This window comes from Eretmochelys imbricata, chromosome 3 (genome assembly GCF_965152235.1).
Source record: "Eretmochelys imbricata isolate rEreImb1 chromosome 3, rEreImb1.hap1, whole genome shotgun sequence".
NCBI classification, from domain to species: Eukaryota; Metazoa; Chordata; order Testudines; family Cheloniidae; genus Eretmochelys; species Eretmochelys imbricata.
The window spans coordinates 177,220,588-177,236,865 of NC_135574.1; the positions used below are offsets into that span (position 1 = coordinate 177,220,588).

At 44.1% G+C, this 16,278-nt stretch overlaps 1 protein-coding gene across 2 annotated transcripts in view; it reads left to right on the forward strand.

The window, feature by feature from the left end:
• Positions 1–15,238, forward strand: part of MSH2 (mutS homolog 2) — a 94,830-nt gene extending 79,592 nt beyond the window's left edge. The window contains exons 13-16 of one of the 2 annotated variants that reach the window (XM_077813883.1): positions 1,979–2,183; positions 2,524–2,771; positions 6,143–6,315; positions 14,856–15,238. In XM_077813883.1, the coding sequence (XP_077670009.1) occupies positions 1,979–2,183; positions 2,524–2,771; positions 6,143–6,315; positions 14,856–15,026 (797 nt within the window). In that variant the 3' untranslated portion in view covers positions 15,027–15,238. Of the gene's footprint in view, positions 1–1,978; positions 2,184–2,523; positions 2,772–6,142; positions 6,316–14,855 lie in introns of those variants that run through there. The other variant, XM_077813884.1, reaches the window with a different exon arrangement.
• Positions 15,239–16,278: the final 1,040 nt, after the last annotated feature.

A 16,278-nucleotide genomic window follows, 5' to 3' on the forward strand; every position in this document is an offset into this window, starting at 1 on the left:
AGTGTTGGCATTTGGGGTAGGTTTTGAAAAAAAGATGAGACTGGCTTTTATAGGCCAGTTTCAGCACCGCTTTATTTTTGTGATGGTTATGGTTAATGAGCATGTGTTTTAGAACAAAAAGTGGCCATGATGTACTTATAAAATGTTTCCTTCTGTGCTGGGTACTTCATACACACGGACTCAGCAGTCTTCAAAATGACTAGTCTGCATGATTTTAGTAGAGGTGCGCTTGTGGGAATGCTGGTCATGGCATTTGGGGTCTGGTAACATTTAAACAGGATTGTTAGGGTACAGGAGAGAGAGGTCACACAAGATATTTATAAATAAATACTAAACATTAGTAAATCCCATAACACTTTAAAAGACGACCGTGTACGTGTTCACGATTTCTGTGGAGTTGCAATACGCTTGAGTCAGAGTTATAAGTTAACACTTAAGGGAATGTTAAATTTCTCTGTTAAATTAACGTACAGTGGACTACTTTAAAAGGTAGTATGACTTAATAAATTAGTGATATAATAAATTCTTGTTTTGGTAACAAATTATAAGGTGAAATCATTCTTAACACCAACAGCATGATTGCCACTGTACATACATGGAGGAAACCGTGGTTTCTGCCTTGAAAGATCACAGGATCTAACTTGAAAAGCATCATAATTCATTGCATTATATTGCCATTCTTGTTATGATAATTAGATAGGTCATTCTACTTGAAAATTTTGTCTACAGTCCTTGTTCAGAAGTTGTTGCTAATGTGACTTATCAGTGGAGATGTATAAACGTCACATTAATAGTGTAAGTGTGGATTACTTTACAGGCAGGCTTTACAGGAGCAATATATTTTAATATGTCCAGCAGACAGTGTAGTTTCTATACAGTGTATAGATGTGTAGTTTGTCTAAAAAGTATTTACACTGTATATATATGTACATTTCCTGTAAAAGTTCATCTTTAATATGAATAATCTGCTATACCTTCATACTCTTCTGTTACCAGAGTGGATAAAAATTGATGGTTTAAAAAGTGTGTATGGGTGGGGTGGGGGGGAATGTAAATTAAACAGTTCTATTTTTAAAATCTGTTTAAATTTGAAGTTGACAACCGATGTTAAGGCCTAAACTTACTATAATCTCTTACAATCATGCACATAAAGAAGTGCTGCAGCAATGAGCCCTCCTCAAATTCTGGTTTGTTTGTCTAGCAGGCGCAGAGAATGTTTTTCTTCATTTGGAGGAGTTAATTCAAAGATGAGAAACTGACTGGATGTTGAAAAATCAGGAGAGCCTGTTTTCCTCTTCCAGTCTACTAATAAAAATTAGGTGGGGGAGGATGAGGTCTGTTAATTCTGAAAACTTGAGGGACATGGAGCCAGATTTTCAAAGGTGTGTGGGTGGGTGTGTGTGTGTGTGTATATAGGCACCTAAAGATGCAGATAGGTGTCGAGTAGGATTTTCAAAAGCTCCGGAGCAAGTTAGATGACCAGAAACAATCACCAATTCACTAACTACAGTTGATGTTTCCTTCATTTAATAAATCATTTTTAAAAATAGTTTTATATGGAGCAGATTGTGGAGGAAATAATTGATCTTGTAACTTAAAACAGACTGCATTCATTGTTGAAAGGAAACACTATCAAGACTGATGAGCATAAAATTAAACCCTTCTACCTTTGCTTTAGTTTACAGGTATGTACATGTGCTTCAGATTGTTGCTCATATTTTTGAGAAGTTGGGTTAAAAAAAATCTTCTTTAGGAAGAACTGCAGTCAAGTATTTGCAGTTGCAAGCAAGTCTGTCCATGAAGCTGTGCTACTTGTTGCAGCTGTTGGTTATATAGGGAGGAAGAAGTTTTTAAAATATCAGTTTTAGGTTAAATTGAGCTTCAGACCCATTAAGCTGAAGAATCCCTTAAAGCTATACACAATGTACCAAGGAGAGGAAGCTAACTTATTAATTTCTTGTCAAAATTCATTTCTTAGGCCCTAACATGGGAGGGAAATCAACATACATTCGCCAGGCTGGAGTGATAGTTCTTATGGCCCAAATTGGGTGCTTTGTACCATGTGACTCAGCAGAAGTGACTATTGTGGATTGTATCCTGGCTCGGGTAGGAGCAGGAGACAGTCAGTTGAAAGGTGTCTCAACTTTCATGGCGGAAATGTTAGAAACTGCTTCAATTCTTCGGTAAGAGTTGTACCTGCGTTGTTTCATCAAAGCGGGATGAGGCTACTTCAAAGGATTTCTTTATATTGTACCATTTTTGTTTCTATTACTTAGAAAATATCTAATCTATCACCATAGATACTTGTGCTCCTAGATAAGGACAGCTTAAGTGTTATACTTAATAAGTGCTCATCTTCATTCACACATTGTCATGTGAGTCTGATAAACATGTCTCTTGCATAATCTCATTTCTTTTTCTGTGTGTGTACACAATTAGCTATTTGTACTTGGCATTAGACTAAATTTTGAATTTCAGAGCACTTACAGTATCTAAACTTTGAAAAAATGTTTTTATTTTTAGGACAGCATCTGAAAATTCCTTAATAATCATTGACGAGTTGGGAAGAGGAACTTCAACATATGATGGATTTGGATTGGCATGGGCTATTTCAGAATATATCGCCAGCAAAATTTGTGCCTTTTGTATGTTTGCCACACATTTTCATGAACTGACAGCACTTGCTAACCAAGTGCCAACTGTGAATAATTTACATGTTACAGCACTAACCACTGATGAGATGCTGACTATGCTTTATCGTGTCAAGAAAGGTAAGATCTTTTAAATGGTGAACAAGATAAAACTATCAGATGCCGTGGGAGAAGAAGAGGGAGCCTTTCCTGCAAAAAGACCTGAAACTACCTTTCCTATTCTGATACTAGGTCTCAAGCTGTTCTTAGCCATCACTAATGATTTGGTACATTTCTCTCTGAAATCGGATACCTACAGAGAGCTGCATCTCTGGGTGAATACAGATGAAAATCAGTATATTTTGGTAATGAAAAGAGTTGTTTTGATCCCCAAACATAGTTCTACAACACAAATTAAAGCTTTTTGTCTTGTTTTTAATATTGGATTATCAAAAGGAGAAACCCTTCCCAAATTTCACAGCTCTGCATTTTTCTAATTAACATACTACCTATAACTACTCTGGCATATTTCATGCCTTATAATTTTGTTTTAGAGCAAACAATTGGAACCTATTTCTACGGGGAGGATAGGTGTTTAGAGTTTAGCAGAACAGTTCAGTAAGATAGTAAAAAGAAATAAAACCGTAAGCTCCGGATACGTATGTCTTAATTAACAAATGGTTCAATGTGTGGAGGCGTAATCACTGAAGGTATTGGCTAACTTATTTCTGCAACAATTCATATCTAGGAAAAAGGTTTTGCCCTTTTTAAAAGGAACTGGCAAATGAAGTTGCAAGCCCAAAAGCAAGGATTTTTAATGAATCCATAAACTCGGGTACTGCATCACTGGAGAATGCAAATATAGTACCTATATTTAAGACAGGAGAAAAAAATTAATTCAGGAAACTACAGGACCGAAAGTTTCACCTCAATTGTATGCAAGGCCTTAGAACAAATTTTGAAAGAGAAAAATAATTGAAGACCTACAGCTAAACAGTAATTGAGGTAAAATACAACATGTTTTTTATTAAAGGTAGATTGTGCCCAACCAACCTGATCTTTCTTTGAGAAGATAACTGATTTTCTAGACAAAGGAAATGCAGTAGATTGAATCTACCTGGATTTCAGTAAAGCATCTGATAGTTCCATATTTAAAATGAATGTGAGAATCAAAAGAGGAGTAAGGAACTGGTTAAAGGGGAGACTAAAATGGGTCATGCTGAAAGGTGAACTGCCAGGCTGAAGAGAGATTACTAGTGGAGTTCCTCAAGGATCAGTCTTGGCACCAATCTTCTTTAATATTTTCAGTTACGATCTTAGCATAAGAAGTAGGAATGTGCTAATAAAATTTGCACATGACACAGAGTTGGAAGGTATTGCCAATAAGGAGGAGGACCACAATATCCTCCAAGGAGATTTGGATGACCTTGAAAACTGGAGCAATAGATATGGGATGAAATTTAATAGTTCAGAGTGCAAGGTCATACACTTAAGGACTAACAACAAGAATTTTTGCTATAAACTAGAGACTTATCAGTTGGAAACGACACAGGAGAAGAAAGACCTGGGTGTATTGGTAAATCACAGCTGTGAAAAATTGGTTTCAGAGTAGCAGCTGTGTTAGTCTGTAAAACCTTTTGTAATGATAATCGAGGTGGGCCATTTCCAGCAGTTGACAAGAACGTCAGATGTTCTTCCCCCCCTCCAACCCGCTCTCCTGATGGTATTCGCTCATCTTAAGTGATCACTCTCCTTACAGTGTGTATGATAACCCCCATTGTTTCATGTTCTCTGTGTATATAAATCTCCCCACTGTATTTTCCACTGAATGCATCCGATGAAGTGAGCTGTAGCTTACGAAAGCTTATGCTCAGATAAATTTGTTAGTCTCTAAGGTGCCACAAGTACTCCTTTTCTTTTATCTGTGAAAAAAGCTAATATAATCCTAGGATGCATCAGGCGAGGTATTTCCAGTAGAGAGAGGGAAGAGTTATTACCATTGTAGAAGGTACTGATAAGACCTCATGTGGAATAATGTGTGCAGTTCTGTTTTCCATTGTTTAAAAAAGATTAATTCAAACTGGAACAAGTTCAGAGAAGGGCTGCTAGGATGATCGGAGGAATTGAGAACCCTACTTACAAGAGAAGACTTAAGGAGTTTGGCTTTATTAGCCTAACAAAACAAAGGCTGAGGGGAGATCTGATTATCCCTCTGATGTATGTATAGAGAGAAAACACCAAGTAGGGAGAGGAGTTATTTAAATTAACGGCCAATCTTGGCACAAGAACAAATGGAAATAAATTGGCCACCAACAAGATGGGAAGGGCTTTGAGGGCTAGTCTACACTAGCAACGCTAAAGTGCTGCTTTGTGGCACGCTGTTTACGAGGGGCATTGTTTACACTGGCGCTTTACAGCGCTGAAACTTCCTGCGCTCGGAGGTGTTTTTTCACACTCCTGAGCGAGAAAGTTGCAGTACTGTAAATTGCCAATGTAGACAAGCCATGAGTTACTACTGAGAATTCTTTCTTAGGTCTCTGGCTGGTGGGTCTCACCCACAAACTCAGAGTCTAACTGATCACCATATTTGGAATTTGGAAAGAATTTTCTCCTAGGTCAGATTTGCAGAGACCCTGGAGGATTTTTGTCTTCCTTACCAGTGTGAGGCATGGGTCACTTGCTGGTTTGAACTAGAATAGTGGCGTCTTTGAGTTGAAGTCTTTTAATCAAGTTTTGAGGGCCTGAGGGGGTAGGGATAGCTCAGTGGTTTGAGCATTGGCCTGCTAAACCCAGGGTTGTGAGTTCAATCCTTGAGGGGGCCATTTAGGGATCTGGGGCAAAAATTGGGGGTTGGTCCTGCTTTGAGCAGGGGGTTGGACTGGATGACCTCCTGAGATCCTTTCCAACCCTGATATTCTATGATTCTGTGAGTAACTCTGCAAGAGGTTAGGGGCCTATTACAGGAGTGAGTGGATGAGGTTCTATGGTCTGCGATGTGCAGGAGGCTCAGACTAGATGATCATGATGGTTCCTGTGGGCCTTAAAGTCTGAGATTAAAGGAATATGCCATGATGTACCAGCCATCAAAATGTATACAAATAAACCTCCAAGTTTCTTCATAGCTTTGTGTGTGTTTTTGGACTTATATCTTGGCATAGCTAATTATATGCTGCAGAGCTCCATACCAAAATGCTTGGGTGAAATTGAGGAAAGAAAAATGTTTTAAAGCAATTACAAATAGTACTAACAGACTGAAGACAAAAATTATTGTAACTTAAAGGAATGTTATCTACTTTCTTTGCACTATTCTATGCAGGGATGTAAGCAAATAACACATTTCCTAGGATGTTATCAAACATAAACTAAGTGGTTGTAAGTCAAGAAATATTGGGAGGACCTAAATCATATCACTCCCTTCTCAAAAAGAGAAATATTGCAGGGCTTGTTTTTATGATCTGTTAGTCATTGTAAATACTTTTTCCTGAGAGTTGACTTTATTTATTTTTCTCCAGGTGTCTGTGATCAGAGTTTTGGAATACATGTAGCAGAGCTTGCTGCTTTTCCAAAGCATGTAATAGAGAGTGCAAAAGAGAAGGCTCTGGAGCTAGAGGAGTTCCAAACTATTGGAAAACCTGAAGAATCTGAAGGAGAACCAGCAGCTAAGAGATGCTACAGAGAAAAAGAGGTTTGTTAACATAGGCCAAACAAAACCTATGTCTGCTAGTCACACTGACAACTTTTTTCAGTGAATAATGGTTATACACAAACAATACATGATTTTGAATAAAAAGATGGTGACTGGCAAAAGCCTTTCATCCTTTCTGTGAACAAACAGCTTGCAGAATTGTATTTTGCTATATTTAGCCACTGTTTAAGTGGGCTAGAAAAATGTCAGACTCTGAGAATGTCATCTTCTCTAGTGTTGTCAGTTTACAGCTCCCCTCCAGGGAGATACACATGAAGCCTTTAGAAAGCAGTGGGTGGAGTTGCATGCATGTCTTCTCGCTGAGCAGAACAGTAGGGGACTGAAGGCATATATGGGACTATGGCTCCAACTATCCTTCAGTTATTTCTTTCTCCCATGGGCTGGAGGCCAGAATTGGGTTTTTTTGTGGGGGTGGGGAGCTTTGTGTGCGCCTTTGGTTGTAATTTAGTTTATATGTCAATTAATAGCTCTTGCATTTGTTAGGTTTGTAGTTTGCATGGCTCTGCAGTTGACGCACTGTCTTTGTCCTGTTACGTGAGTGTTCATCTGTACTAATTTCTTGAACCTCAGACAGGCCTGTTCAGTATAGTTGATGCCAGTAAAAAGTTAGGTTCATATTGTTTTCTAAGTATTAAGAGAATGTGGAATCAGTCAGCGCTATGCTTGGCTGATGTGGCAACTCATGGTGTTAGATGCCATAAGGTGGTCGAGGGACATCTACATGAACATATCACAGGACATCAGCAATACCAGGAGGGATAAGCTGGAGTTCTGATGAGAAGCACAGTCGGGAAAGTAACTGAAATACTTCCTTCATGGATTGTATTTTCTAAATAGACAATGTACCCTAAATTCTCTATTACTGAGGGACAATCTTCACTCATTAATATATATTGCTTTCCACAATGAAAACTCTCGACAACTTTTCATGAGTGATAGAATCTGAATACTGGGGTACAATATCTAAACTGTATTGTTAAAATTCACCTAAATGTGGGTTATTGCTGATTATGCACTATATATGTATCTTATCTATATGTATCTTATGACTTTTAAAACAAACTTTGTATGTGTGGATAATCTAAGCACTTATACCCAGATGTACAGACACTAAATTTTTTTAACATTAATGTCAAAGATTAGCATACCAGGTGTGTGCTATGCAAAATGAAAGTCATCAATCTCTGAGTGCTTGTTCATGTCCATTCCATTGGAGGTGTATGTTCTCGCCACATGCTCTGGTGCCAGAAGATTTTCCCTCAGTGGTATCCATAGGGGACTAGCTCTGGCATCCTTTGGAGTGGACGACATATGCGCCTGTATAAGGGGTGCCGCTGCCCCCAACCCGCCCCCTTCAGTTCCTTCTTACCGCCAGTGACGGTGCTGCAACGTCCCCTTGCCTCAGCAAGTTTTTGACTATTCCAGTGTGCTTTCCAGTATTTTTTGCTATTTATAGTTGTTGAGAGTAGTTTCCAGTGTAGTTCTTATTAGTTCCCTTAATGTAAGTATAGAAAAAGTTAGTCCCCAATGGGACTTAGCCCAGAGATGGGGCATGCCCCAGTCTCCGGGCTTCAAGCATGGTGAGCATTAATAAAACCTGTGACCATCTGCGATCCTCACCAAAGCTGTCTGAAGTGCTTGGGGGAAACCTACATAAGTGACAAGTGTCGCATTTGTAAAAATTTTAAGCCGCGAACCAAAAAGGAGCGGGACGTTCGGCTTCGAGTGCTCCTTATGGAGTGGGCCCTCACATCGGCCTCCAAGCTGGCCAGACTGGACTCTGCTCCAAGCACCTCTGCATCAGTGGGGAGCACCCCACTGTCCCCATCACCAGTGCTTGCTAAGAAGCAGAAGAAACACACTGGGAGAGAGCGGCCTCCCATGTCCCATAAAGGAGAAAGCTGGAGCCGAGCAATGACCCACGTGGGGCAGCTCATCCCCACCGGAGCACAGCCAGGTTTCAGCATCACCATCTGATCTGTCGAGCCCCCTCTGGGGCCCGCCTGCCACCCCGGGAAGTGGAAGAAGCACCCAGCACCTGGCAGTGCCGTCCACGCTGGAGCCTTTCAAGCTGCTTAAGGACATATTGTCCCTTTTGGTGCCACCAACACGTGCGAGAGAAGTTGCCTGCTTGAGAGGCAAGCCCTGTGGCCCTTGCAACAATCCCCATGTCCGCAGCACCGCTCCCCAGCACCATTGTAGGCGGTATTCCTCCAGCAGTCTCCAGAACCGCGCTATCGTCCCTCCAACACAAGCTGGCTGGCCTGCCAGAGCTCCCGGCACTGCTCTCCGTAATACCACTGTTGATCACCGGCTATCTGGCGCAGACCTCCTGAGGCATGCTGCCAGTCCCCAGAGGCCCAGCAGAGGTCTCCTGAGCATCCGCGTCATTCTCCAGACTCGCGGCACCGATCCCCTGAGTCTCGATGCCGGTCCCCAGAGTCACGCCACCGGTCTCCGGATCGATGGTACGCCTCTCCAGAGGCCTGACGCTGGTCTCTGGAATCAAGACAAAGATCTTCACATACCCAGTCACCGGAGCCATGGCGCCGTTCCCAGAGTGAGGCATCAATCACCGGGCTACCATCCCTGATCCGCCGAGCGCCATCACCAGAGGCATGGCACCGAGCTCTGACATCCCGGCACCAGTCCCCAAGGGAAGAGCACGGAGACAGCCAGCATGGAAAGGGCAAGGAGGCGGCAGCGGTACCACTCTGGTCCTCTGGACAAGTCTCTTCCTCCTCAGACTTGGAAGGCAAGGAGGTCACAGTGTGCCCAGGCCCACATCACCCACCAATGGCATTGGGATTTCCCCCGGGACTGCCAGTAAACGTGTGGCCTCAGGGCCAGTGGCTGGCTCTGTGGCAGTTCTGAAATCTGTGGGGGTTCCCTCAGATATCGGAGCATGTGCAGCAGTCGGTCTCAGGGACATCTGAGAAGCAATCGGTGACAGTCTCCCGTTCACCCCCAGACTCAAAAGAGGAGTTGGAGCAGGGTGCCTAGGGCCAGCCAGCCTCGGCCAAGGCTCCCCCAGCAGGGGAAATGGAGGTGGTCGACTCCCCTGTGCCCGCCTCCTTATCCTCTTCACCTGATGAGACAGTGGTGGGGCCCTCCCACGTGGTTCCCCAGGAGGGTGTCAAAGCTCACCACGAGCTACTTAAGAGTGGCAGCGAATCTAAGTCTGGATGCCAAGGTATTGTCGGAACCCTCCGACACCCTATTTGACATATTGAGCACAGCAGCCCCTTTTAATGTGGCCCTGCCCATCCCCGAGGTTGTGGTAAAGTTAATCAAGGCTTTGTGGCAAACTCCCTCCTCCCTGCGCCCCATCTCCAAGCACACGGGGAGAAAATATGTCCTGGTTAAAGGCTTCCAATACCTTTACACCCACCCTCCCTGAGCTCGTTGGTCACATCCACTGCCAATGAGCATGAAGGCAGAGGCAACCCAGTTCAACCCCTAAGAACAAAGATGCAAAGAGGCTCGATTTGTTGGGCAGAAAGGTTTATTCAACTACCAGCCTCAAATTGCAAGTGGCCAACCTCCAAGCCTTGCTTGGAAGATATGATTATAACATTTGGCAATCCATGGCCAAGTTTGTGGACTCATTGCCAAAGGGCTGGAAGCAGGAGATCCTGGCCATTCTCGAGGAGGGCAAAACAGTGGTGCGGGCTGCCCTCCAAGCAGCCTCAGACATGGCAGACTCTGCAGCCAGGACATGGTTTTGGCCATGGCCATGAGAAAGGCGTCTTAGCTACAGTTACCCAGGCTCTTGGTGGAGGTTCAGTAGTCAATCCAGGACCTCCCCTACGATGGCCTGGTGCTGTTGTCAGACCAAACAGACGACAGATTGCACAGTCTAAAAGATTTCAGCGCTACACTGTGCTCCCTGGGTCTTTGCACGCCCACGCCTGCAAGGATGTGGTTCAGACCGCAGCAGACCCAGAGATTCGGGAGCAAATGCAGGTCGGAGCCCTACCACAAGAAGGGTAATGGCTATAAGCACTGTCAGGGCCAACTGCCGACCACCTCTGCTCAGTCGGGTTCTACCCACCACTAGCTGGATAGCAAGCAGGCCTTTTGAGGGTGTGCCCCAGGGCGACTTGAAGATCGATAGGGACAAAGTGTGAATCATTATGATCGCCCCGGCTTGACCTTGCCACGTTGGTTCGGCACACTCATGGACCTAGCTGTAGCAGCCCCATGAACTCTCCCAACTGTCCAGGACCTGCTCTTTCAGGATTGCAGATGGTTACTGCACCCAAACCTCGCCTCTCCCCACCTCACAGCGTGGATGCTGTGTGGCTAAATCTTGAGGAACAAGCTTGCTGTAGTCAGGTCCAGCAAGTTCTCTTGGAAAGCAGAAGACCCTCCACCAGAGCAACTTACCTGGTGAAGTGGAAGTGCTTCTCCTGTTGGGTGTCGGACCAGAATATCTCTCTGGTCCAATCATCTCTACAATCCATCCTGAATTACCCCCTTCACTTAAAGCACCAGGGCCTCACCTTTTCATCCATCAAGGTGCACTTGGCACATTGGCCTTCCACCCTCACATCCAGGGTAGATCAGTATTCTCACACAAGATGATGATCAGATTCCTGAAAGGCCTTGCAAGACTTTTCCCGCCAGTCTGGAATCTGGTTTCCCAATGGAATCTCAGCCTGGTCCTCTCCAGGCTCACTAGCCCTCCCATTGAGCCTCTGGCTTCCTGCTCTCTTTTGCACCTGTCATGGAAGGTCACATTCTATTGGCGAGGTGAGCCTCTATTGGCGAGGTGAGTCTCTGAGATTAAAGCTCTTACGTTGGAGCTCCCATATACAGTACTCTGCAAGGTACAACTGCGTCCCCATCCAGCCTTCCTGCTAAAGGTAGTGTCACAATTCCATGTTAACCAGGATATCTTTGTCCCAGTGTTCTGTCCAAAGCCTCACACATCCAACGAAGAGAGGCGTCTGCATACCCTAGATGTCAGGCGTACCCTGGCTTTTCTACCTGGAGTGCACCAAGTCCTTCCGCAGATCCACTCAGCTCTTCATTGTGCTGACTGACAGGATGAAGGGCCTCCTGGTGTCTTCTCAGAGGGTTTCAACCTGAATCACTGCCTGCATCTGTACTTGCTTTGAGATAGCACAGGCTGTGCCTGCACCGATAGTGATGGCTCATTCAACAAGAGCTCAGGCGTCGCAGGCCACTTTCCTGGCACGTGTCCCTATCCAGGGCATCTGCAGAGCTGCAACGCGGTCTCAGTACACACCTTCACGATGCACTATGCCATTACCCACCAAGCCAGAGACGATGCTGGCTTTGGCAGAGCTGTGTTGCAATTGACACGTCCATGAACTCCTATCCCCTTCTGGAGGTACTGCTTGGGAGTCACCTACAATGGTATGGACATGAGCAAGCACTCGAAGAAAAATATGGCTATTCAACTTTCGTAACTGTTCAAGATGCGTTGCTCATGTCCATTCTAATACCTACCCTCCTTCCTCTCTGTTGGAGTTCCAGCAAGAAGGAACTGAAGAGGGAGGAGGGGTGGCGCCCCTTATACTGGTGCATAAGCGTGCAACTTCAGAGGGTGCCAGAGCTGGTCCCCTACAGATACCACTGAGGGAAAAACTTCCAGCACCAGCACACGTGGGGAGCGCACACACCTACAACGGAATGAACATGAGCAACGTATCTTGAAGAACAACAGTTAGGAAAGGTGAGTAACTGTTTTTTTCCCTGGGGAGGTGCATAGCCTATACCCATTTAGACTCTTGTTCTTTGAGTAAACTTACTGTTGTTGGTGAGAGCATTACTGGTTAATCTGCTTAAAGACTTAGCTATTTGGACTCTGGAACTTCAGTGTTTTATAGATGTTCTGAAGCAGTCTTTAGGTTCAAAGACCGTAAGAGAATTTGGGCTGAGATTTTTCCTCTTCCTCATCAGACGAAGAAAAGGCATGAGTGTTCCCTCTTGGCCTTACCCAGACTCTGGGAGGAGGTTGAGGAGGTGCTGATCTGAGAGCAATCTCAGATATCAAGGGAAGCTGATTCAGACACTGCCATGGTTCCAGTGGTCTGTTGCCTTTGTCAGCACCAATTGATCATTCAGTACTAGATGCTGCCGTTGATCATGGAAATGAGCTGCCAATTAAAATTGTTCCTCTTAATCTTTGTTCTTCCTTTCCCCCCTCTAATAGGCTTAAGCAAGGTTTCATTCCCCAGAATGCCTCCTAGTAATAGGCAACAGGAGGCTTTCTTATAAACAGTCTCTAGTTGGCTTCTCTGCCATTCTGGGAGTCCTTGTGCCAATAATGATCCCATATTGCCTTTTCACCAAGGGTGCCAGTAATGGATCCACCTTATCCTAGTTACATTGGTGCATGTAAATCTAACCTAGGTCTCCTAGGTTTGTGACATATGGAGATGAATCTGAGGAAACCATCTCCTTATATTGGTGCACATAACAAAATTCATGTGGTGGGGATGGGGCTGAGGGGTTCGGAGTGTGGGAGGGGTCTCAGGGCTGGGGCAGAGGGTTTGGGTGTGGGGGGATGAGGGCTCTGGCTGGGGGTGCAGGCTCTGAAGTGGGGTCAGGGATGAGTGGTTCAGGGTGCGGGAGGGAGCTTAGGGCTGGGACAGAGGGTTGGGGTGTGGAGGGATGAGGGCTCTGGCTGGGGGTGCAGGCTCTGGGGTGGGGTTGGGGATGAAGGGTTTGTGGTGTGGGAGGGGGCTCAGGTCTGGGTGCAGGGGGTGAGGGCTCCATCTAGGAGTGAAGACTGGGGTGGGGCCAGGGATGAGGGGTTTAGGGTGCAGGCTGCTCCAGGGCTGCAGTGGGGAGACAGGACTCTCCTCAGCCCTATCTCATCACAGCATCTCGAGGCCAGGGAGAGGTGCCTCTCCCCAGCCGTGGCAGCTCCAGCGGGGCTGGGCCGGGCCAAGGGAGGGGCTCCTCTCCCCCAGACATGGAAAGACCGGGGCAGGTCTGCAGTGGGGCTGGCGGGGAGGGGCTCTTCTCCCTGCTGCAGCCGTGAGCTCCTGCACAGGGCTTAATAGGCAGCTGCGCGCGGCTGCGCAGCTTAGAGGGAACTTAGCCAGTAGCTGTAGTTCTTCAGATAGACTTAGTCCAAACCCACATTCCTTCCTATAAATCTTTTTATAAATCCTAATAAATGCATCGTCTTGTTATGGAGTCCTGAGGAAGTGGAAGGATCTGAGGGATGGTTGGGGCAACAGTTCCATACAATACTGTACTCCGAAGTCTGAATGTTCCTCCCTGTGAGGGAGCATACACACAGCCCTGTGGTCGTGGCCCAGTAGGATTCCAGGGGGGTTTCCAGAGTAGGTACATACACATCTCAAGAGTATGTAATCTGTAGTCTACTCAATTTAGGTTACTTTTTACCAGTAACTGTTCTTTTGTTGCATCTTAATCAAGGTCAGGGTAAAATAATCTGCAAAATTGTTTGTCTGAGTTCAAATGATGTCATCTCTTAATCGGATGTAAATTAAATTGCTATAACCGACTGTAGCAAACCTCTCAAAGTAGGGGGAAATGTTTCATTCTTAGGTGTTTTTTAAAAATACTCTTAAGGTTATACCATACAGTGTCACTTCAGAAAGAGATGCAGTAGTACTGCATAGTTTCAGCTGTTTTGTCTGTGTTAACTTACCAGATGCATTAACATCACTTCTAGAGGCAGACACATGCTATTATATCTGCAAGTCCTTTAGACTGATGAAGGTTCCCCACTGGATGTGCTTTGCATAAGCACTTCATGCTAGGAAATCACAATTATAGGAGCCATGGGATTAAGCAGGTTATTGCATTGGAGTCGCACAGTGCAATAGGGGCTTATGCAGAATCTTGTACTCTTGACATATTATGTTACCAACACAGGGATATTGAATACTAGTAAAGAATTTGGTGCTCTTAATGTTTGGTTTTATTGCACGCCACTTCAATTTAAAAAAGTTCTTCTCATTGGTTTCCTTAAAGTCAAATGCATAAAGCTTTTCTATTTTCATGTGTTCCCCTTGGTGACTGCCAGTCTCTGGTTGCTTGGTAACAACTTGTCCTTTCCTTTGTTTTTAAAAACATGTTTCTATTTGCAGTTTAGCTTCATAATAGCTGTATAGGTATTCCAGCTGTTGCCGATCAAATATATTGGAATAGTCTCTCTGTTCATCTAATGCACAGCTCTAGAGCTAAACTATGGACTGGGATTTAAATATGAAACACACACAGTAGATCCAGCCTTTCAAACTAGCAGGTTTTTAAATCTACAGGTCTTTACATGGCCAGTTACTAACCTCTAACCATTTTTGTTTGTCAACAAAAGATTTCTACCCATCGTTCAGAAGGTGAAAGCACTCTTATTGCTCTGCTACTAATTGCTCTACTAATTACTCTACTAAATCCTTTACTTCAGGAAAACTTCTGACACTTAATGAAATTCTGTTCTTGATGCTTCCTTGGTGGGATTGGGGAGAGAATGATCTTAAAGGTGAAATACGCTTTCATTTTTCTTTCAGGAAGGCGAAAAAATAATTCAGGAATTCCTTTGTAAAGTGAAAGCATTGCCCTTGAGAGACATGTCAGAGGAAGACATCAGAACCAAACTGAAACAATTGAAAGCTGAAGTGTTGGCAAAGAACAACGGTTTTGTGAATGAAATTGTTTCCCGAACAAAAGTTACGCCATGAAAAAAGCTAAAATGACACTGCTTGAATTGTTTTAAGTCACAAGAGCTATCATTTTCTTGTCTTGTATGTTTTATGCTTTGTGAGGTTTTGTACTCACTACTGAAGCAACACTTTCTCTTGACTTGTAATTACTTTTTAAAATGAGTACCTATTGTACCTGCGTAATAGTTTAGTTACTGCTATTTTCAATAAAATCCATTTCTCAAATATCAGGGAAGCGTGAATAAAAGAAAGCCGTAGATTTTTTTTCCAGAAAGTCAAACTACATGTAACTTTTACCATGCTGTGTTAGTTAAGAAAATGGTCAGTTCTAGTGCAAAATCTACAGCTGCCCTCTACTGCGGTTATTTTTCATTGTCATCACTGATGCTTTACTCGCTGGTCCAAAAGAGTACCCGGGATAATTGCAGTTTTAACAGGGCTGTATTAGTGATGTCTTTTAGAAAAACATTTGATAAGGAATCTTAGCTAATGATTAAACATTTAACTGGTTCTGACTATACTCTCTTTAAATGCAAGGGATTGTTTATGCTCGCTTGAGCCAGATGTAGTACAGGCTAGTGCACTTTCCATTCCAGTGCTAACTCTTCATTGTACAGAGACTGCCAGTCATGTGGTGGGTTGTAATGAGAACAAACCGGAACTAGGATGATGCCACCAATTTACTTTCTTTTGAGAGTTAAATAAGCCCAAGTCCCCAGAAGGGAGAAAGCGAATTCATTGTACCTGATCTACTTAACATGCTTCATGTATGCAATTATTTGAATTGAAAGAGGACACAACTGTCCTGTGCATATGCTATTACTGCCTCTTACATACTGTGTATCAGCTAGTGTGCTTCAATTCAGAGTGCCGTAATCTCCCTGTGTTGGCAAGCCCTAAAGCACATCAAGGTACAAGTTTGCCTGCACCACTTGCCTAACTCTTAAGACCTTGCTTGTTAGCTATATCATAGAATATTAGGGTTGGAAGAGACCTCAGTAGGTCATCTTGTCCAATCCCTACTCAAAGCAGGATCAACACCAACTAGATCATCCCAGCCAGGGCCTTAAAAACCTCTAAGGATGGAGATTCCATCATCTCCCTAGGTAACCCATTCCAGTGCTTCACCACCCTCCTAGTGAAATAGTGTTTCCTAATATCCAACCTAGGCCTCTCCCACTGCAATTTGAGACCACTGCTCCTTGTTCTGTCTCGTGCCACCACTGAGAAAAGCCAAGCTGCATCCTCTTTAGACCCCTCCCTTCAGGTA